The sequence below is a fragment of the Bombus fervidus genome, chromosome 6 (assembly GCF_041682495.2).
Source record: "Bombus fervidus isolate BK054 chromosome 6, iyBomFerv1, whole genome shotgun sequence".
Taxonomy (NCBI): Eukaryota; Metazoa; Arthropoda; class Insecta; order Hymenoptera; family Apidae; genus Bombus; species Bombus fervidus.
In genome coordinates, this window is record NC_091522.1 from 10,428,313 (window position 1) to 10,453,249 (window position 24,937).

The window sequence follows — 24,937 nt, forward strand, 5'->3', positions numbered from 1 at the left end:
TGGAGGAATGCATAGGAATTGTACGTTATCACAATGTATAAGAATTTACTACAAATGCAAAAATAACTGATACGCGTATTCGTTTTTAGATAAAATACATAAAATACTATATACATAATGTATATATTTATAAATTTTTCGCATCTATGCTAACTATGTTGATGGTACAATTAGATAATAATATGTTTCATCGTGCAATCTTATTTACGTTGAATGTATGCCAGACGTTCAATAATTCTCGCTTTTATAAATACGATGAGAATGATCACTATGTGAACTTTAAAAATGTGTATAAAGTGATAAAACTTACGACTTTCATAACTGGTTGAGCCTTTACGACCTCAAAGCTGTACGTAAGATACAACAATTGCTTTGAAGATTGTGAAAGAAAGACAACTATATGAGAGAACAATACCTTATTTATTATAGTATACAGGGTGCGACCGAATAACGTATGCGAGCGAGCACGAGGTGATTCATTACGAAAAAATAAAAATAAAATATGGAATAAAATTTTTTCATTTAAGGTTTAGGTTTCGAGAAAATCAAGTTTGAAAATTTATCAAATATACTTGAACGTGGCTAATTCCAGATTGGTACTAAATAATTGACAGGAGGTTGTTCAGAAGGTGTAAAGATAGGTCGAAAATTTAGAATAAAATTTGTCCGTTCAAGGCTTCATTTTCAAGAAAATAAAATTCGAACACGTTCAGTTAAGAATCGACCTAGTACACGCGTATGATAAATTTTCAAATTTATTTTTCTCGGAAACAAAGCGTCTTGAGAAAAAATGTTATTCTACGTTTTCGACTTATTTTCATACGTAGAATAACTTCCTGTCGATTATTTAATCCTGCCTAGTCTGGAATTAGCCATATTCAAGTATACTTCATAAATTTTCAAACTTGATTTTCTCTTAAACTAAGCTTTAACTGAAAAAATTTTATTCAATATTTTGTTCTTATTTTTCCATAAGGAATCATCTTGTGCCTGCTTGTACATGTTATTCGCCCACTCCCTGTATATGATATATATATATATACTATAAACAATTATTATTATTATGTATTAGTTTATTTTAGTTTATTAAAAATACATTTGAAACATTAATAATTTAAGGACTCAGCTATGTATGTACCGTATTTGTACAAATCTATTTTACAGTTTCATTAGGGTCACAAGTTTTTATCTTATAGAATTAAAACTCTCGAACAAAAATAATTTCATACCTGCCGTTAAAAGTAAATTGTCTTTATTACCGCACGACGACTTGAATTGAAAACTGAAACTAATCACACGTAGAACGGATTGTATCACGCACAATTTGCCTCGAGGCAAATGAGAGAAGTTCATGATTGCAGTACGTGGTCTCTGAAATTGCAGAGTCATGATTATTTTCACTCTAATTGTATGACGACGTACCGACATTCGAAGATATCGATTGAATACGCAAGTGATTCTGGCCGCATTCCGAAATCAGCTATCAATTTTGAAAGCATCATTGCATCCCTGTCAGATGCCAAAAGTTCGGTTAAAGACATCATCGTGTTATCAGTGTACTCGGTAAACTTCGTGACGCATCCTGCCTCTTGCTTTTCGATTTTAGACGCTTGCCAAGCGAAATTTGGCAAAAAGGAACGTTGGCTCGAATTTATACTTTTTACCATTTTATTAAACCGACGTAAAGTACGGTTAATTAAACTATACGTTTTTTACGTCGATATTTATTAAGTGAATTTATCGTCCCTTCCGTTCCATTAAATATCTGTCTCTTATAGTATTCATTTTTCACTCGCGATTTTATAATTGATGTATTTAGCGTCTCTTCTATAAGATCCACTCAATTTTCATATTTTTCATATAATTAGACTGCGAATATTCGTGCGTTATGAAAAATTTAAATGTATAAAAATACAGAGAGTACACGTAATATATATATATATACACAATATATGTTGGTTGTTACAAATATTTAAAAGAAAAAGCACATTTAAGTGCAAATTCTTTAATTATGTTCATAAACGTATGAATTTGCATAAACGCATTCGCTGTTTAATTATATGATCAAATTACATGTAATTTATGGAAAAATTATAATATTAATTATATGTAGAAATTGGAGCAATCTTATATAGAGACTAATATAGCTTCTACATACTACAACAACATACGAGAAAGATGGTGATATGTAAATGGTAGCGAGGAGGCCAAAGTAGATAGATTAGCATACGACATAATTGCGAGTTAATTATTTTAATTTAAGAAGAATTTTCTTCCACAAGTTTTATCATTTATATTATCACTTTATTCCACGTACCATGAATTTACATTTTATTAATCATTTGCATCTTATTGTTGACCTAGGAATAAAGGACAATACTTTAAGTAGAATATTTCTCCCAACAAATAAGGACATATGTATATCATAGAAAAATAGCGTTAATTAATAAACTTTTAAAACAAATGATTTCCTGAGATCGACTACGACCAGTCGACAAATAACTTTTTATGAGTCTTATTATTAGTTTGCAAAACTAATAACTTTAATATATCTAGCAATTAGACTAGCCGGTCCTAAAACTTTTTGTCCGCCGGAAGGAAATCCGGCTTTAGCGTGAAGAATTTATTATCTCAAACTCGGCGTTGTACGTGAGAACTTTTTCTATCGATCAGCTTAACTCCCGTTTTGCTCGCTTTCTTCCACGCGATGATCTCTGACTGCGGCGTACTTCAACGCTACTACCTTTACCGTGGGGACTTCCCGTCGCACTGACATCTCCGAGAGATATTACACGTAACGTATATCACCACGACATTTCAACAACAATGCGCCACAGTCTTCAGGGACGTCAAGAATCGAGAGATCGTCGGAGCTGTACACTTACGCGAGCAAACTTTTGAAATTAATAAGTTTCGAAAGAACTGCCCACGTTGCGCTTGTCTTCGTATATACTACAAGTTTTGTAGACCACTAATTTTCTAAAACAATCGTTGAACCACCGAGGAACTTTACCGCGAATTAAAAGAATAAAAATAGAAAATTATACCTTACTAGGATTTCACGCTGGAAAAGTTTGCCAGTTAATTATTGTTCGCGTTATTATAGATGCGATATCGTATTACATTTTTACGAATGTTTTACGAATGTGTTTGTAGTTTTAATTACGAAACATTTCAATTGTTATTTGTGTAAATTTCGTCCGCTCGAAACATTGTACGTGTACACAATTTTATTTTGTGTATTATAAACGACTAATCAGACGAAAATATTAACAGCAACTATCGCATGATTTTTATACGTAGCCAGTTTTATACGTGAACCCTTATATGGAAACCATACGTTATAAATCTGCGAAGATAATGTAAAAATTTAACGTTTACCTGATAAAAGCATAACCCTTGTCCTTGAATACACGAATCTCTTGGATGGATCCAAAAGGCGAGAAAGTTTTTTGCATTAGCTCTTCTGTTAGACCATTAGTTAGTCCACCGCAGTATACTGTACAGTTGGTCGGACTACTTTGATTGTACACTTCATCGAAAGTCAATGGTTTTGTATTTGCTGCAAATAAAAAAATAAAAAATGTTAGTTAAATTTAGATTTACTCCATTATCAAGATAATGCTGTGAATCGAAGTGATGACAAATATTTGTCTGTGTTTTCTTTTGATTACGTTACCTGTTAATATATTATATGTTTTATATTAAACATTCTAAAATATTAGTTAGTCAACATACACTTGTATGTATGTGTCTTTAGAAGCTTCTAACATACTTCAGATGTATCAGTATCATACACTTTTTTTGTCACTGTCAGTTGGACATAATAATGAAATCTTAATGAATTAAGATAATTGGTAAAGAATATTAAAAGGTAGAGAAAATTGTCTTATGTTAATAACGTCCGATTAGCATAAAATTGGATAATTAATTAGAATTTCGGATATTTGAGGTAGAAATTGATCTTCCGTCGATGCCGATACATTAATAAAGTCGTTAACACTGTCAAATTTGTAATCTAAAGTTCCTTGCAAAGTTCACTAGCTTCGCGAATTTACATCAAAGTTACACTTAAGTCTAATTAGCTGCAAAGTTTGCCAGATATAACTTTGCTGTGCTGCGGAAATTAATTGTAAAATTGCAAATAAAATATGTGGAGAATGGCAACGACGTTATAAAATTCGATCGCCGGAATATTAAATGCTTTTTAATCCCGATACCAGTCTGATAGAGCTATTAAATGGCAGGCTGCATAATCAATATCTTCACCATTTGGTGAACCAGTTAAAATCCCTGATTGCTTTATCTTTAGAAACTTAGTTCGTAGTTTGATCATTAATAACCTTCATTGAAAGTATGAACGAAAAAAAAAGCTATTTAATTTATGCAATGTATTAATCACGCCCGAAATGTTTCGTAACTTTAACAGAGTAAGGAACTCGACGAAAACCTAGCGGAAGATTAACAACTTTCTTTTTTACATTTTCAAAAAAGCCGCTATTTCGACGTTTCTACCGCGTTCGAGAACATTTAATGTATAAACTATGTATAAGTTCATCGAAAGCTCCGATACTTATTGTCAGAGTAAAAGCTAATGCAAAACTGATGTGCGTTCGAATTATGGAAAATCTTTCTCTGACTCAACGTTTAAAACTGAGATTTAAAATTGCTCCATTCTAAAGAAATATTCGACGTTTTAATGTATTTCAATATTTTTGATTTAATATGGTTATGCATCCAGTGTTCGGGTATATTAAAACGTGTCGATAAAAGAAATATTCACACGTAACCAGCATTCCGTCTCAATGTGATTTATATTATTTGAAATACTACGCATTTTAAAGGGATTAAAATATTTACTTTGAATATACCTACATTGTGTGAGTTCAATGTGTTATAATATTTATGATAGAATATTGACAACCGAATGGTTTTCCAGAATAATGGACCTTAATGGAACGCATGCATCTACAACTTGTATGAGAAAAAAAAAGCCGGTACGATAAAATGAAATGTTTTATATAATTTTTATTCATGAATACTCCATTGATAATTAATGGGTTTTATAATATATAATAGCGATGAAAAGATACTATCTTTTAGAAAGTATACACAGTTACATGCACGTTTGCTTCATTTATTGTCTCTCTATTTATCTTCAATAATACATGATATCTGCATTCTCAAATAATGATAACGTTAGACAGCAAATTTCGTCGATAGTTTATCGAATTTACGCTTTTAATTTCTTTCGTTCCTCATATTGAAGCGGCAAAAGAAAAAAAAAAAAATATAACATGCAATTACCTAATTACCAGTGCTTTAATAATCTTAGAATTCTGCAACAATGTCGCTACCCAGTGCAAAATTAAAATTTAAGAAACTGAGCTGGTACACGATTCAAAGTCATCGATGCATGCGATATTCAATCTTATCGATTAGTTTATTATCGTAAGAAAATGTAATCGGTTCTATCTGTGAACGAAGAAAAATTTGCACACGTTAAAGAAACTAACTTCACCGATATCTGTTTGCTATTATCCGGTGCGTCTGCTTTGCTGTTTTAGCATCGGTGATACCCGGAGAAACGGGTCAGGTTTGACGACGCGGAACTCGGTGCAGCAGGCTAGCCGTTCGAGATATCGAACGGCAATGCCAAAGAGGTTGAACCCCGTCAGCTAAGTTTACGATCGTACGGGGGCTTAGCCTATACTAAGGTAGCAGACTACGGGTGTAAACGCGACCGGTAAACCACAGCCTGTAATTGCCTCGTTCGAGGATAGAAGGTTCTCAGGACGTTGGAACGTTCCGTTAAGAACTTACCAGGGGGACGTTCTCTTCGTTTCTGAAAGCTCGGCATTATCTCTTTATTGCCCCCTGAATGTTATTCTCAGTATTCTCGGAATGTCTCAAACTCCCTTCTTCCTTCTCTGTCCCATCCTTCTCCCCCATGCGTTATCGGTTCGCTTTAAAAAATTTTCTTCCCGCTAAAACGCTTACGTAGCCACTATAATATCGATTTTTCTCTTGTGTCCATGAAATTATTATTTCCTTTTTACGAGGCCTCGAACTGCGCCGCTTTCGACGATCGATGTCGACCGAACGGCGAATGTCAAAGCGTTGCTCGTTTCGCGAACATTAGATATTGCCTGTAAATTTTCCTCTTTCATTATTTGAGACGTTTAGAGATTACAGGATATGCGGTCGGTCGATGAAATCACGCGACAAAGGTGCTGAACCAGCTAAACGCTACAAATGGTAACAGGTTTTGAGAGCTTGATCAACGATTGGATTTTTAATATCTCGCTTTTCATATAATTTAATTTTCTTCGGACGATCGTATGGTTAACGTTTGTGTCTTTTATCTGTGAGCAATCTTTGTGAGATTTTGGCAAAATCTGATCGCCTCTACCATCTTGACTGTCGTTTCTATTAATTATACAGTAGAGTATCGATTATTATGGAATTCTAATTAACGGAACGATCGATTATCGGAACAACGATCGGTGAAAAATGTAAGGATGGTCTTTTGTAGGTGAGATTAGAAAATAAGAATAAAAGCCGACGTCCTTGTTTCTATGTAACATTAGGAAACTTGTAAAATATTCCCCGAATACTATCTGTAGAAGGAATAAAATTTCTTCGATAAGAAATCTTTTATTTTTTGTGTATCATTGCATGCTCATTTATCCACATGTTTTGTGATAACAGGAATCTTTATTTTTATGTGTAAGATTGTGTTATCAGTAATCATACTACAAGTTATCTGTACCGAAGCATCTGTACTATTGTACAAAAGTATTTCATCCGTAAAATTTACCATGTCACGCACAATCTCTTAGTCATGAAATGTGTTTCAACAAACTATATACATAATGTTACTTATTGCAGTGAAAGTATGTGTTATATAAATCAAATGACCTGTGTTTTTATTATATATTTTATCCGTGTAGAATTGCATAATAGGAATTTAACTTAACTTGGAAATCTTTCTGAATAATAAATTTTTTCAATAATATGCTTTCGCATTAAAATACGTATATTAAATTGTAAGTGGGACATTTTATCCTTTCTAAAAAAGATTAAACATTTAAAAATTCTTTTTTGCTTAAACGTGCATTAACCGCAAATCTCTTTGTGTTTTCAAAAAAAACTTCCAAATATAAATCGTTTCTAATAAGATCTCTAAATCTTTTTTAAAACTCTTCTAAACAAATTTTTAGAAATTACATTAATAATAATACTTTTTACGCTTTCCGCGTGAAAAACCATCGATCGAGATGACAGCTATAACATCTGATCGCTAATCTACAATTTCTAAGTTAATAGGAAAGAAAGCCAACTGATCTTTTCGAATATACTTTTTCGTTCCCTGGATTTAATGTTGCAAAAAATCGAAATTCATATCGGAGATCTATACGAAAAATTGCCACGGAAGCTTTAAGGGATAGTAGGCTGAAAAATTGAGGAGTTACTATAGATCCATACTATGATAAAGCTTTCATACTGGCAAGACTCTTTGAATGAAAATCAGCTTTAAAAGAAAAGATCGTAGAGATGAGATCGGTTCGCCCGAAAGGCTTCCTTAGATAGAGAGAGTAACCATTTGCGATCAAAAATTTTATCCTGGCTTATTCACGTTGAAAGTTTATCGACTTTTGAGTGATTCGTAACCAGCTCTTGTTTCAGATTGTATATACTAGAAAAGCAGATTTATATATGTACAACCGTATAATTGAAATACAGTTAATTTAAAATAATTCTAGCGTTTTCATAAAATATTGCTTAAATGCATGGAATAAAAATGAACGTGTATTATTCGAATCGGTACATTTTTTTTTATTAATGCAATGTTTCATTGTTTAAATAAAGAGGAATTTCTTTTATCTCTAAATAGAAGAGTTCTCTTCATTCTTTTTAAAAATGACAATGTTTGAATGAAATCTAATGTGATCGTATAGAAAAATCATCCAATTAATATATTAAATAATCGTATACAAAAGACAATTTCTTTTTTTATTGCAAATGACATAGAAATGAAGTATATAGCCATACAATTACGTTAAAATAAGTTTACTGCCCATGTAATTGTGGTATTCCTGATAAAACGTAACAAGTTTATCAGTTACTTGACACGAAGTACATACTTCGACCTCAATTTTTTCTTCCATAACGCAATATTTACTTGGGAAAAATAAACATGAATTTTCTTCTAAAACATAAGCACAAATTACGAACAATGTACGAAAGTTATTCGCGAAAATAGACGTGAAACGTATAAAACTCGCGATAATACCACTTTCGACTGACCGATGTTCACGTTGACGCGTTTTCAAAATAGTCATGAAAATTCAATAGTGAAAGTAAGTGACACCTCGTAGCAAGGAAATTTCCTGCGTCATTTCCTCCGTACCATCTTTCAATAAGTGACCTATATTTCGTGTGCGCGGCCGGCCATCAGAAGCGGATATATCTCGTTTAAGGAAATCTATCTGCTACTATATTTACTGGACCCTTCGAATCGCCGTGTCGCTGCGAAGGTGATCCGTGATTTATGGCTGGTGGCTTAGACATAGTCGGCATAAGGCTCGCCATTACCGGGAGAGCCTGTAGGTTCCGCGTTCGGCTCATTAGGCAGCTGATTACACGAACGTGGCTAAATCGAACTTCCACACACTCAATCAATGGCGACCCGAGCATGCTCGCTGAAACTTTATTCTTATCTGGCCGGGGGAACAACTTGGCGATCGGCTAACTAGATTTATCGCGCGGATCTAGGAACTTTTTACTTGGCTGAATTCTCGATAACTTGCTAGCCAGCCAGTTCCGACAGGTACAGCCCGAACAGATGAAAGATCAACAAGAAATTCAGGGGGTAAACTCGAAATTTTCCCTTGACCGTGCCAGGCTCGTGCGAACCGGCAGCGTCCCGGAGTTTCAAGATCAAATGGAAAGAAAAAAAGGATAAAACATCGACACGGGGATGGGGACAAGACAAGAAAAAAAAGGAGAACAGAAAATAATAGAGAGGCGAGAGAAAGAGAGGGAGAGAGAGACAGCGTCGAGAAACGCAGGGAAGAAAGAGAAAACGAAGAAAGGGTGGAAAACAGGAAAGTGAGAAAGGAAAAAAGAAGGGCCGACGATGTTGGACTTTCGCAATATCTTCTCTCGTTCTTTCTTACACTCGGGAAGGAAGTTTCCACTTTTCTCCATTTTATGGCGAATGGAATCTCTAGTGGTCGACGATGGAACTCGAATGTACGTATCTCGTACCCCCCTTAAATAACGTAGATACTTGAAGTTTCGTTGGCACTGGCTACCCCCGTAGCGCGCCAATATTCCCCCGGAGTAAATTCATGCTAGCAGCCTTTAAGTGGACATCGGCTCTCCCTCTGTCTGTCTCCTTTTTCTTTACTGCCGCCCATCTACAGATATTTGAATAATTAGTTCCCAGGCTGACGCCGTATTTATAACTTTCCGCTGGCCTGTTAAAGCGTTATATCGACCGGGATGAAAAGATAAAAATTGCTTTTCTGCTCTCTTTCTCTCCCTCCTCGTCCTCCATCCTGCCCTTAGCTTCTCTTATTGTCCTTCCCTTTTCTTCTCTCTTACTTGTCTTTCTTTCTTGGTTTACCACAGCACCTGGTAATTGTTGTTCCGTAATTGTTATCCGTTTTGCGGTACTGAAGAAGCGCTTAAGTCATTGTCTGCGATAACAGCCCTATTTTGCAATCATAATGACGCTCGTAGAATACGATTATTCGAAAGCGAGTAGCGTCATTATACCTAGTATAGGCGAACTTTAAAGGATAAATATAAAGGTAAAACGTGAGGTATGAACCATTCTCTTTCCCAGTGCTTCGTCAACTTAATTTTCGACGTTTTAAGGCCTTCAATTACGCCTGTGAATCGAACCAACTTAAAACGTGTAATATGATTTTCCTATTAAAGAAAAATATACAAAACTCTTCAGTGACACGTATATTAAATTTAAAAACAATCTTTATGGATAATATCGTATCTATTTTCTATTTTATGCAAAACAAATATAACGTATTAGAAATTTCATATCACAAATCAATTAAAAACGTAATGCAATTACCATTATTTATTACCTATAAAATGTTCAAAGTATATATTTTCTGTATTCGATATTGTAATCATTAGGAATCATAACGATAAAAAATTATTATTTTTCAAATCGTTCCTTCTGAATTCTTCGTTTAATATCGACAATACTGTAACATTAATATTACTTTAGGTATAAAATAATGTTCGTTTCGCTATTTTACAGTGTATGTTACATAACACTAATCTATGATCAAGTAGATTGAGTAAGACTAAAAAAAAGAAAAAAAAAAAATGTGTTATTACTAGAACAGTGTTAAGAGTAAAATCTTCCAAGACGAAATTTAATAACCACAATTCGACGCAGTAGTGTGCACGTAGGTAAAAGTGCACGTGAGTACAAGGAAAAAATGACATACAATATAGTTAAAAAATAGTACAATAGATTGTGCGAAATATCACACGAGTTGCTAATTGTCGTGTTCAATGTTACTTCGCAATTATTACTAGGATTTGTGCATACACATTTGTATCTTTTACGAAGCGTAAGATTACTCCGTTTCTCGATTATAACTAACTAAATCAGCGGAATAATAGAGGTGAAAGTACTAAGAAACTAAAAAAAAAAAAAAAGACAAAAGAAATTATTAAAAGTGAAGGAAAAAAGTGAAGAAAGATTCAGCGTACTTTAGCGTCCGTTTTACCTTGCTCAACTTGTACAACTTCTTTCTCTCTTTCTCTTTTCTCCCAACGCGTTTATCCCGTAGCTTTGCCTATCCTTCTATTTTATATGTATTTTGTTGCACAATTTAGAATATTCTCATGTCAAAATATTTTTCAAACAGAGAAAAATAGACGAGCATGCATACTAAAGCCAATGTGTACATTGTATCATAAAACGTTATTGTATTATAAAACGTTACGACACAGAAAATTACTTTCAACGAAATTCGAACGATGACGTCGCTAAATACGTACATACACGTATGTATTATATATGCTACATTCTATCGTATGCACACGCGTTGTACATGTATATACGTACGTATGCAGAGTGCCGAAAAAAAGGATTCGTTGCTTTAAAAACGTATAGCATTTTCGACCGTAACGTAATAACGTAAGTTATTTCGTTCATATCCTTGTATTACATATCCTTCCTTAATATCGTTAATGGCATATTTTTGTGTCTTCTTACTAGCACTGTTGCATCGCTTGGATCATTTTCAACTTAAATGTGTTCTTCTAGCGTTAAAAAATTTCTCAAATTCAAGGAAAATATGAAAGCATCATTTTTGTTCCGATTTTATATCAAAGCGTTAAAATATGAAACGTTTCTTTTTTCCGTTGAAACGAGAATAAGACTGAGATATAAAAATTCGAAAGCGGTAGCAGGATTAAATGTAAGGCTAATTTTAAAATAAGGAAAATTGCCGCTAGGCATTTAAATATCTTTGTCGTCTATTATGCTTCCGTTTTTCTAATTCCTTTTACGCGTGTTCTCTTACTCGCGTATAACGCTTGGTAAACCTGAGAAGTTCGTTCGAATAGGTAGAAGTGTAGATTAGAAATTAAGTTGATGATTAATTTGTGCAACATATTTATCGTGACAGGATATTTTCGCCAATATTTCTAAACACTACACGTTAATAAAGACTTGTTTCTTTTCTTCAGTGCCCTGAACAAGACGACCAAACAAGACTACCAATCCGATACAATACTTCTAATCAAATACTAAACAGCAGTTCGCTCACTCGTAACGTTAAGACACGCACGACTCGAAATATCTACATCGAAACGTTCCTTGATACAAACAATCGTTTATAAATCTATCTTGCAAAAGTTTTTCGAATCGTTGATTAATATAGTACGCGTCTAAGAATACTTGTATAATAGAGTGTCGATGATCTTTCAACAAGATAAAAAAAAAAAAAAAAAGATAATAATAAGGACGAAAGAGAGAACAGCTGTATATACACGGAGAAAAATAATAGCGATAGGATATTACTTTAAATCAACGAGCAACGATTTAAGTCGATGCCAAGATCGGCATCGACTCGTTGCCTCTACTTCCGGTTGGTTTATCGTAATATCTTATGGCTGCAACAACAGGTAGCGGTGCTGATATTTTTCTCCACGGAAGAACGTATAATATAAAGTACGAAGAGTGAAAAATTGAAAGTTAAAGAGAATGTATAGTATAATTATGGTAATAATAAGTACAACAAAGATATAAGTAATGTAATATCAAGGTATTCGAAAAGTTAGAAGAAGTAATGGTATTAGAAAGAGATAGAAAAGTAAGAAAAAAGTATGAAACATATTTTGTAGTAAAGGGTAAATTAGATAACGTTCGTAGCTAGCTTGCTTTGAGTTTTGGTTACACTTACACACTTGTCTAAGCCCTCACTCCCTCTCTCTTTCTTTTTCTTTTTCTCTTTTCTTTGCTATTGGCCTTAACTCCTGCCGTATGTATCACCCTCCTGCAAAATATCCGTGTTAAAACGACACGTACGAGAAAATTGCGAAGTGCGTCGACGCTTCCTATAGAATACAATCGTTATTATGCATGTTCCGTTAAGTGGTCGTTATTGTTTAACGTTAATTGCCGTTTTGACAGGAACGAAGGTATAAGAAGTTTCTTCCTTCGTCGATTATATTTTCAGAACAGTCGTTTGTATTTGTCAAGAATCTATCGAAAAAATGATGTTTCAGGGATTATAGAATCGATATAAGGGAGAAAAGAAATTCTATTTTGAATGTGATTATGTTCTTTATATTGGTCTTTCTCGTTAAAGAGCCTCAAGTTGAATAAATCTTTTCAGAAATTGGAAAAACTTTTAAATGGATTTGAACAAATATCTAAGAGGATTTTAAACTTCAAAATTTAATTAAGAATCATGTTTTATCGTTTCATGCAAAGGTTTCAATAAATTTGTTCCCCAGTATATTGGATAAAAATATATGTATAATACCCTGCAGTTTATGAAGAAAATATACTTTTAACTGTTAAGAGATTATAACGAAATGTATTTCAATTCGAATTGAGAATTGTTGCATCTTCAATTCTATTCCGAGGCTATAAATATGACAACTCGTTGAAATTAGAGCAACAACATATATTACAAATATGATACTCGGAAACTATTCGAATAACGTTTGTAAATTAATTAGATTATTTGTCTAATTGAATGTTAAAATACTTTCAATGACTAGCTACGCAAAGTTTCGATTCTATGAAGCATATAAAAAATGTAGAAAAAGTTCAATCATGAGCTTCTTTCTGCAAACGTGCAGCATTTAACGACCTTCGTCTTTGAATGGATTTCTTTTTTCCTTGTATTATGTCTCTCGCTTACTACTTTGACTGCAGTTTGTACATTCTTATGCTGTTCAAGTACTAACGACAATTTAATGGATCCACTCATAATGACAAAAAACTGAGTATTTCCGGGCCAGTTCCTTCCATCTCTTGAGATTATGCTATAAATAGCGCGATACGTCTTTTTATGGACGATATTGTACGATGTATTAACGTACGATGAGATCGAATATAATTTCTAAGTTGATGTTACAATCAAGCTGTAAAATTTTAAGACGAAATTTTCTTTCATGAGATAACAATCTTTACGAGCAAACGCCAAGATTCATATCTCCGTTTATTTACAAAACTTAAACAAATATAAATTTGTTTATCGACTGCTTGCATCGATTAATATTACGAGTACAAGTTACCGTACATTATAACTTGCAACATTTTACACAATTTAGTAGCTCTCGTATCGACTTCCGATCCATTGTTTATAATAAAACGTAAGATACTCGTATTTCGTCTGTAAGATTTTAACGTTATATTTGCCACGGAATGTTTCGTTCACTAGAACTGGAAAAAGGGTTTACGATCTTCTCGTTTCGCGTAACACGCCGCTAAAAAAGCTGTAACGGCTCTAATGTTTTCTTACAAGCAGCTTATTCTCCTCCGTCGCTTTGCATTACCATTTATCGATCTTATCGCGACAATACGCGCCACTATCAATTTCATCTTGCTCGTAGCCATAAACAAGCTATTACTCTGCTGACTGTTCGATTTGCAGCACGCGTTAGCTCCGTGTGCTCGAACTCGAATAACGAAACAGTACTTGCTAAGTACGTCTGTCATTCAACGAGGCCGTTTAATAATCCTTAAAACGAGCACTCCAGATTTAATTACAGGGAATTGGGAGATCGGTCTGCTTCAGGGTTACGAACGTAAAGCTCTATACTACTGAGCATTCTTGAACAATAAACACGGACGCATGTTCCCCGCAGGGACATTATCAGGATTAATAAACCCACGGGTTCAAACCACGCCTACCATACTTTGCCGAGACGGCTGAGTAACCGTGGCCGTTAAAGTTTCCGTATAATCTTGGGATAGGCGGTTTCGTTCCGCGGGAAAGCCGTGCTTCGAAACGCGAACACGCCGAAACTCTCGGCCGCGGCATCCAAACATACGTGGAAGGGTTACTCGACTATTATTTATGAGCGTTGTTTCGTACTCGCCGTGCCGCTACTGTGATTATCGCCTACACGGCAACCAGCCACAGCCTATCTTCTCCTCTTCGTCTGTGATATTATCTGCTGGCTCGTCGTTATACGCGTCCCACCACGGATACGACCGATGCGCGAGAATCTTCCGCATGGATAAACGAAGTTGAAAAGAAAATTTATGGCCGCTCTTAACCTTCATCTGTTACAGTAACGGCGCTCTGCACGCGGTGTAAAGAGGCAGGCCGGTGATTGAATTGTAAACACGTACGGCTATACGTTTCTTCGCTCTTGCCGCCACTATTGATTAAGTTAATACCAAAGCGAGCGCAGATAAAGGCTGAAGTTACTCGAATATTTTGGAAACGAAGTTTAGTCGAACATCTTTTTCAAACTTCGTTTCCGTGTTTTAATGTTCAGGGCATTTGTCGATGGAAAAGATATTAGAATGCATAATGAATGTTTGGGTATAATAGCTTTGATACGTTGATATTTATAAGAAAAAGACTCGAAAATTGTATCTGTTTGGACTGTGTTCGAAAGAAAAGTAAATGGAAACAACTATCGAATGTTTTACGATTTTAATTCTTTCAGTTATATACTTATTATTTAGTAATCGTAGAAATATATTTCTCTGGATGGTCTTGTAAGGAAAACACCATGAGCTATAATTTGAAATCAAGTTCAACGATAATAGATAATTATCTATTATAAATATATTATAAATTATAATAGATATTATTAGATATCGTTCAGATAATTAAGGGTTAAAGTGGCGGAAACAAAATTTTATATCGAAAAGCAACGTTCGTATGATTGTGTCGATATATGTGTCTTGCGTAAGTGGAACAACTATATCTTCGAAACGGTTCGAGATGAGAAAAATGTCACAAGGTAAAATGAACTGGTATGGAACGAAGTATGTCCTGGAATTAATTTTATGCATTTTTACAAGGCAAGAGTACAATATTTATCCCTTAAGTGTAGAGATATTCAGCGATGTATTTCGCTAGGAACATGAAAAGTTATGTATAGGTATAAAACTCATATGTTCGGCAATATAAAGGAAAGAATGAAAAAATATTCAGAATGTAATAGAGGATCGTCCGAAGATTTATTATAGCGCGCACTACTTTTAGATCAATAATGTTATGCTGCATATATATATATATGGGTACTTGAATACTTTTTTCCAAGAAATGAAAAGTTGTATCGATTAGCACAGTGAAGAACATAGTGTTTTTATAAAAGTGCAATTTGGTGCAATTGCACTTTTCAGATGCGTAACACTATATAAAGTTAATTCGCAGACATGCTTCATTCCATACCATCTCATTTTGCCTTATGACATTTTCCCCCGTCGCTAATGGTTTTAAAAATACAGTTTGCCCTAGTTTCGTGAGACACCCTTTATATTTATGTCCCTTTAATGGTAATTAATCTAATCTTATGTGAACTACATTGTATTAAGCATCGTCCGTGGTTCTATCACAAATATATATGTCGGTTGGCAAATTTACAACCATTCTCTTATGGTATTCTCGCTGGTATTGTAAAATTCAGTACATACGTATTTTAGAATAATGTTAACTCCAAGAAAACTATCCTTAAATGTCACAATGAATGTACCTATGTATAGTCCCTCCTTGATAGTTTCGGTTATCTCCGCCAAATGTTATTTGTTAGTAGTTAATTCTTTCAAGAGAGAAGGTAATTGTTGTTGTTGCCAGCGGCGCTACAAGTATAGACCATTAACCAAGATTTACTTCTATACTCGACGAGCGCGCGGTGGCCGTAAGACGGTTGTGGATTTCTAATAGAGGTGTTTTCGTCTGGCAATCGATTACCGTAGTAGAATCTGGAACTCAAGGAGGCTCGTAGAGCCAGGTCTGGCCTGGTGCTTCGTGCTCCGTTCTACGTGGTTTTCAACTCCCTTCTCTGCGCGTCGGGCCAAGCCAAGATTTGTAGTCGCGGCATAAATTCGAGCTTTCGCCCTTCTCCGACTTGCCTTAATAGATTAGTGGCCCCGATAAAGGTGTCCAATACGCGTTTCTGTGTATTGAGTCGTTCCTACTTACTGCTTTAGCGACGACTGATTCGAATTAATTCGGATTCTGATAAAACGTTTAACACCACCGTCGCATTGTGACAAAACATTTAAAACACCTGTACAACCTCTGCTACCCTGTTCTCCGTACCCTCGATTTCCAAGCGGAAGAATTTTCCTACCGCAAGAATTTTTCAAACATCCGATACCCGACTAAACGATCAGAGACACTGACCCCTTTTCCCTCAGATTGTCAAATAAAGACAACAATAGCCATCCGCTGTAAATGCCCTGTCTCGAGCCAAATGTAATATACCTTTTGACGTGCCGTAGAATATTAGCAATTAGTTTACGTGCTGTATGACGAGAAAGGTTGAAAATTGTTGTTCCATACCAACGACCTTTTTAGCCTTCAAGTTCAACAGCAAGTATGCACACACACACACACACACATGCACACGGGTCGCTAAACATTGGTAAACAGGTGTAAAAACATTTGCAAAGGAGGATGGAAGAAGAGCCACATAAACACATAATTACGTAACTGAAATGCACAGGAACGTGTATACACTACACTGTCAAATATTGATACACGCAAGACCGTAAACGTGTTGGAGAAAGACAGAGACCGGCGGTGTATGTACGCTAGGTACACAGCGACAGGAGGAAGCTTCATGCACGACACCAAGAGAAAGTGCGCACCCAGAGGCATGTAAGAAGAAAAGGAAAGCAAAGAGGGTGAACCGCGCGCGTTGAACAGAGACAGAGAGACGGCGAGTATGTGCAAGGGAAACCGATCCGAACGCTTAAAGAGCCACGGGGGTGTTCAACAGCGTTCCGCACTCGACGACGAAATGGCCTCCCGCCGCTTTATCGAAACGGGAAAACCAATCCTCTCTCTGCACCTTCGTTCGCCTTTCGCGTATGTGCCTATATTACCTTCGATCCGCATCTCTGCAAGCTCTGGCCACCACCTACAGGCACCAACGCTTACCCACCAGCTGCAACCCTTCTCCAACTCCTTCGTCCTCGACCCTATACCAACGTGTTCGGCATCTCCAACCGAACCAGCCTCCCAACACTGAGTCGTTCACTATGTTCCCAGCAGGCCGCAACCCTCAGGAATTTCATTTCGTATGCCAGGGTAATTATATGCCGGAGTTTTACACACGCGTTCGTCCTTCTTTCACCGAGCCGTGTAAGTATTCCATGTAAGCGAATCCGATTCGAGTACCGTTCGGAAATGATTTCGTTCGGACGATTGACAATGACAATTGTTAATCTTAAGTGTGATGCGACGTAGAATTGAACGATAGGAAGTTATGGTTGAGCTTGGTTGAGATTATTAAGTTGCTCTTATCGTGTGATTTCTTTGTCTAGTTTCATTGGTCAAACGTATGTATGTTTGTTTGTAAGTGTGCTTTATAGGGTATTGTTAAATGGCACTTAAATAATCAAATTTAAGATGGATTGTATTATTGAAATAGGAGAGTAATTATGAATGAAATATAATATTTATATCGTTACTGATATGCATGTATTGAATATATATCGACTAATATGCGTATAATGAAATGTAATAATTATATTATTGGCATACATGTTATTCGGAAGAATTTTAAGTGATAAATTAATCTTGGAAATTAACTATTTTTCCGACATGTGTTCTTTACACTCACGTACATGGATTTTTTTAATTAACATTGGAATTAAAATGTAGCCTGATCAATCGATTAAATGACGCGTGGTGTATTAAATGAACAAATTCACTTGTTGAATTTCACAAGTGAATTTCGATAAACGTCACAACTTCTATTTATTCCCGTTCCGAAGAACGTCCACTTATGGTAAGAAGTGGCTACTCAAAGAAAAAAGAAAAGAAAATAATGATATCACATTGCAAAAAGTAATTTCGTTTACAATACCAGAAGTCGTATTACTAGCGGAAGTCGTTACAGAACTAATTTAAATTTCCTAAGAGTCTTAGATTCTTGAAGTTCTCTTAAAATTTTACAATCGCAATTGACCTAATTATCAGTTTTTCCATAAATTCCAGAAAAACAAACGACCCTGCTCGCGCGTAAAAACTAAACTCCCACGACTCGTTCCGAATATGCGAACTTTCTCGAATTGCTTCGCTTAAGCTTAAACGAGGTACTGGCGACGATTTGTCCGGTGTTATCGAAAGTTTCGGAAGCGAAAGTCTTTCTAATCGCGGAACATGCGGTCGTCCGTTTCATGCGGTTGTCGTATCCAGCGAGAGTAATCTATCCGAGAAAACGATACTGGTGAAATACTGAAAAAAAAGGACGTTGCGAGTAGGAAAAGCGTATTATGGTGGAAGTTCGCTCTAATACGAAGGTGCTGATAGCTGTGATTGCTCGACCAACGACATAGGGATGGGTTAGTGGTTGTAGCGGTGATTCTCCCCCGCAACCACCCACCGGTTACTACCACAAACATCCATTCGAGTTTCCAGCTAGCACAGACTCTTTCCTTCGTTCTCTCTTTACTTATCCATCTTTGTTGGCAGCAGTGGCTGTGTTGTATCTAGCGACAATCGTCGTTTCCTCCGCGTCCGACCATCATTTACCCTCTTCTTGCCCCTGCGCCGCGATTAAATGGTCGCGAAATTGCGACGATTTTATGCATACCGAAAGGCTTGCAACGCTTCTGTCCTCGGATTATGCCATGAATTAAAAAGTTGACACAGAAAAATAGGCTTCAATTTTCTTGAACAAAACGTCGACCAAACTTATTGCTTCGATCGTAGATGTCTGATATGCATTGAAGCGAGTGCAATCGAATTTTTACACTTTTCTTCCAGTTAATCGAGCTTTCTGCGGCGATGATTAATTAATATAGCGAGAATGTTGGAATACTTGACTTCATCGTATTATAGTCGAACGAAAGAGTTAGAGGGCATAAAAATTATAAACCGTTCCGAACTTGGAACTTTTCAAAACTTTTAGAAACCAGTTATTCGATTAAACAAGCTAACAATCTTGAGCTTGTTGCTGCCATTGTTTTCTCCTTTTTCCTTTCGTTTTCCAATATCTCTCTAGTTTTGCCGATCGTTTGCAGAAAAAAAGCTTTACCTTCTTGCTCTGTAAACTTCATTTGAATATGCAATCATTTTCGACTTTTTAACTTCTCCCTTCTACTTTCATTATATCGAACCAGTGCTCGGCAAACATTATATATTTCATGTTCCAACTCGAATACGACAGAGTTCGCAATCCTGAATCGAAAAGTCAATCAACCATCAAATACACACATCGTGATTGAAATCAGTTTCTATAGAACACATGAGTCAATCAGAAACGAGATAATCAATTCGCTCTTTCTGCAAATACTTTTTTGTTTTTGTAACGCATGGCCAGTGTGTTTAACATTTACAAAATAAACGAAATAATTAATTCTTTGCAAGAGTTATATTAATTAATCGACAAATAAATGGGAAAGAGTCGTAGAATTAAACGAATAATATACACACATATACACATATGTATACAATGTGAGCGTGTAAAAACTACCATCTGAAAATATCTCATTTATTAACTTTATTAAGAAAAAGTTTCAAGTAAAATTTATTGTATCAAAGGAGCCTGGTTAGACGAATACATTTCAGTTCCTCCAGTAACTCTGAGATTTTTCATAGTCGCCGTATATTTTTCCTAACATCAGTCGATCCAATTGCATATTCTCTACACAAAGGTATTAACCTATGTACGACTAACACGTTATCTTTGTCGTCTGACTAAATCCCTTAAATACAATAAATTAAACTTCCAACGTTTCCTGACAAAGTCAATAGATAACGAGTCATTTCAGGCGCCCTTCACTTTTTACCGACTCATTTTCTACATAAAACGCATGAGAATATTAGAGAATATTTGCTATGTTTTTATACAACTAGCGGAGAGATCGTTGCAAATTAGAGTGTTCAGCGAAGTAACCGCGATAACCGAAGAGGGAGGAGCGAAATTTATCGCGAAACATTGTTTCCCTGCAAGTTACAGTATCTTTTCCGTTTCCTTTCGTGGAGCACTCTTAGTTCACTGGACAACGATATATCAAAGCTATTTGCAATAATAATTTCCTTGGTCTATTTCCATGCAAAAAGATACACGGTCTAGCTGGTGCACTCGCGACCCTGGAGAGTGATGTACGATCTTGATTGGGCGAATCGAAGTAGACGTCGCAGTGGGAACAAACGAGCGCCGATTTACATCGGAAATCCGGCAGCGAAATTGCGGGCGAACGGAGTAGGTTTATCGGTACGATTTGTATAATCGTCAAAGTTTTTGGGATCCGATCGGGCGACCATGCGCGCACAGCGTCTCTCTCTGGCAAACTCGATCGATCTTCGCTACCGGGAATCTAATTTTAACCCTGACACTGTCAATTCGCTCTCGCTTACCGATTATTACCGCGAGTGTCCGTTTTTCGTGTTGATATTCTTCTCAGAATCGTACACCGAATCCGTTCAATTCATCTTACGATGCGCGTAAATTTGATTTTCTCAGGACTCTACTCTTTTCCGTAGTAGTTTTGATAATATCTATTTTCGAAAGGAATGTTTGCTTTATTTTATTACATCGTCAATAAACATTTAAGAAGTTTATTTGAACTTATTATCGAAGACTATTTATTAATTCAGCTATTCATTCGTCTGATAGAATTGCATTTTTATCAATAAAGTATATTACATATATAAACAAATTGTATAGAAGATAATTATCGAATTTGGTATTCTCAGATATTTCTGTAGAAAATTGTAATTCGAACGATTGTATTTCGTTTGATCCACTAGACTCGGACTATAAAAGTTCTATACACGTTTGACAAAATAAAGGGATTACGTAAATTGTGTTAAGGAAACAACTTTTTAAAGGTCTAACTCTATTTTCGTTGCTTATACCGCTGCGGAGCCTGTACTTTAAGATAAGTTTCAATGTACCATAGTAGGAGGAATGGCTTTCAATTGCTGTTTGAAAAAAGGACCGTCTGGATGTTTTAATGGGCGAATGGATCTTCCAACGACCTACTGTTTAGCTGCAGTCCGAGAAGGTAGTACAGAAAAGATACATGGCTAGGATACATTGTCTCTGGTGCGAAATACATCTCTAGTGCAAGCACTTCTCGCAACAATACCTAGGGGACCGTGTGTTCTACCTGTACAGGTCAGGTTTCGAAGTATCACCACCTTCGAAAGAGGTCACCAAATGCATTCCCCCCGATGGTCTGTACCGATGTTGGAAAATTTACCGTGTAATTGGTTACTTTGGGATACCGAGACTGACCGAATTCGATCAATAAACCAATTGGGAAAAATTTATCGGCGAAAGAACTGTTACGCGAACAAATGTTTCTATAATATTACCTTCATTTTTAATCTCTATGGTCAAGAAAGCTCGTTCCAAGAAGGTAAATTGTTCACTGTCACAGCACGATGGAAAGATCAATATCGTGTGGTATTCGTAGTGGCTATTTGATCGAATTATTTTATTTTATTTTTGAAAAACCGACAGTTTTGTTTCCCTTATGCAATGCATGTTGTATGTGACGTAATTAGTATTATTGATTTATATGATTTCTTTTTTTTTGTTTTAAAGATAACTCATTATAAACAACTAGGACACCCTTTAAAGTTAGAAATTTTATGGAGTATATAGCTGTCTGGGTAATTTTTAATACGCATAACTAGGTGAAACGCCACATCGGTGTTTTATATCTTTTTAACAAACGAGCTCTCTGCGAAGATCGTTAAAAGAATGCGAAAGTTAATTTGGTATTAGGCAATTACATACTTACCATTAGACTGTTATGACTACGTTTTATAGTTCATCAAATTAGCCGAGAAAATACTGTTCCTGCCAGCTACTACACTCGAAGAACGTTAAAGAAGTTAGAGACACGGAAAAAGTGTTTTGAGCCATAACAAAATTACGAGTTCAGATAAAACTACAATAGGTCGGACCGTAATTTATTCATAAAAGCCTCCGCCATTTTCTCACCTTCATAATGCCACCGCGGGGTTAACTTTTCACCTTCCCTTTATAAAATATTTCGTTCATCATTTATTGTTAGCTGCATTGTAAGTTGCAATATCCATAGTAATAAGGGTAAGCGGGAGATGCTCTGGAAGGAACTACTTTTTCAGTAACTCTATTATACGTGTAATTACCGACTTTATGAGCGGAGAGGCTAGACAAAAAAAAAAAAAAAAAAGAAAAAAAAAAGAAAAAGAAGAAAAGAAAGGAGTCCCGGACGATATATGTATGCGGGCCGAAGCTGCAGAAACAGCTGTTAGGCAGCTAAACTTTCGCGACTAGGCACATGTGGCTGAAGCGTAATGACCGAAACGGCGAATCATTTAAGAACTATTATTCTTCGCGAATAATTCGATGAGAAACTCGATATGAAACTTTATCGAGTATGCTCGTTGCTTTAACAGTTTATCGATCGACGTACCTACGTGTCCCCTATCTTCCTCGATACCTTTCGCATTTCACGCTCTCTGGATGCACCCTCGGGGAGGTGAAAAGGGTGGGAGAGGAGAAAGAAGGACGCTTGGAAAGAGGAAGAACTAACAGCGAGTCAAGGATTTAAAGCGGCGCTAAGCTTCATCCCTTCTATTCCGCTCGTTCGCTTTCGTTCTCGACTCAATTGTAAATAACAAAGCTTCCAATTTTCTCCAATTTGGCAGCTTCGGACGGACACAAGGTGCGAGAGACCATGTTCCTACGTCGAATTTGTTCTTTTGCTATTCGCGAGCGGAACTTTCTCTTTGGAAATGTCGCAGCGTTTTCCCTTCCCGAGCTACGGATGCGCCACGACTTTACGTCGAACTCGAAGAACGAACGAGCTGTCCCCGTCTGCGTTCCCTTAATTCGAATCACGCGCGGATTTCGTATTCTGTCCGAAAGTTTTACATCTCGCCGCATTACCGAGTCAGGAAGTCAAACTGACCCGGAGATACTGGAGCAGAAGGAATTGCAACTTCTCCGTTCGAATAGTTTAAAGAGCTCGCGCGCGGTAATAGTTTGCTCCTCTCTTCTCACTCGTTTAAATTGCGGCTAACAATTTCTGTCGATCGTGCGGCTGCGCGAACTGTATTACCTTATTGTATTATCTTAATGAGATAAGTTAAATTGCTACTTTGGAGCGAAAGTTTCCGGGGGAATATATGCTTGTCAAGGCGCACGGGATCGATACTTTTCGAACGATGTACACTCAGCTTAAACGAATCTGAATTAGAATCCGTGTTGACGTTCGCGTTCGATGCATCGTTCACTAACAATTTTCATCAATTTCGCGCAGAGATCGAAATTCTATTATGCTTCTGCAGGTTGTTCTGTTAAGCAGCGTTTTACGCTTCTACCACTTCAGATATTCGTAACAAAAGCGATAGATCTAATTCTTCTCAGATTTTCCAACTTTTTAGATAACAATCTATCAAATCTATCGCTAATCATCGAATTAATAGAAGCGCATAGTTAATCCGAAAATTAAATAGAAGGATATTTTTAATTTGACATCGGTTGACAATGTAAATTTAAAAATTGAATTTAAAAATTACAAAGAAACAGAAAATATGTTTTCTCGTGTTGTCGATTTATGAATGATTTATTAACAACTTTAAAAATCTCGCGAATGCCGCTTATGTTTCATAACTTGATGGATAGGAAATACAACGTTCGTATCTCTGTGCCAAAGACAACAATTTCGTTTGAATTGCATCTCCTTAAATTAAAGCGCAAACAAGGATCATTTGCAAGGGTGAATACATTATTTCAATCCTTCGATTGCCGTGCACGAAACCCGGAATTCATACGAAACAGGGCGCAAACGAGAGCACAAATATTGGCCTACCGATAAATTAGAATGCTTTGTTTGCGGTTGAATTTATTTATCGCCGCCGAAAGCGGACATCGGTAGTTCAAACAAAATTTCAAGTGATACAGATACGCTTTGAGCGGACACTTTGCATCGCGGCAGTCGCGTTACACCGTGCCACGAGATTTCATCGCAGCCTTTCCGAGCAAATACCACGCTTTGCGCCCGTTCCGCCGCACTCGATGGTTAATCCCAGTTTCGGATCGGTCTATCGAAGCCAATTTCACCGTACCGTCCGGTTATCGATATATACGTGTGTATGTGTGCGTTTGTGTGAAGCATGCTTACAGGACACGTGATCATTTTCACGTTCGCGCCGATTCGGTGTCGTTGGTCGAGTTTACGCTGTAAATCTCAAACAAATTTTCTCTCGAGCTCGGCCACTTTTAAGTTGGC

The 24,937-nt window shown here is 36.3% G+C and overlaps 1 protein-coding gene across 10 annotated transcripts in view; it reads right to left on the reverse strand.

Moving 5' to 3' along the window:
• Positions 1-24,937, reverse strand: part of LOC139987909 (uncharacterized) — a 586,680-nt gene that overhangs the window by 25,813 nt on the left and 535,930 nt on the right. For all 10 annotated transcript variants that reach the window (XR_011799964.1, XR_011799965.1, XR_011799963.1 and 7 more), the window contains one exon: positions 3,382-3,562. Coding sequence is in view for 3 of the 10 variants with exons in the window: in XM_072004726.1 (XP_071860827.1) it covers positions 3,382-3,562 (181 nt within the window). In the remaining 7 variants the exon portion in view is untranslated. The remainder of the gene's footprint in view (positions 1-3,381; positions 3,563-24,937) is intronic.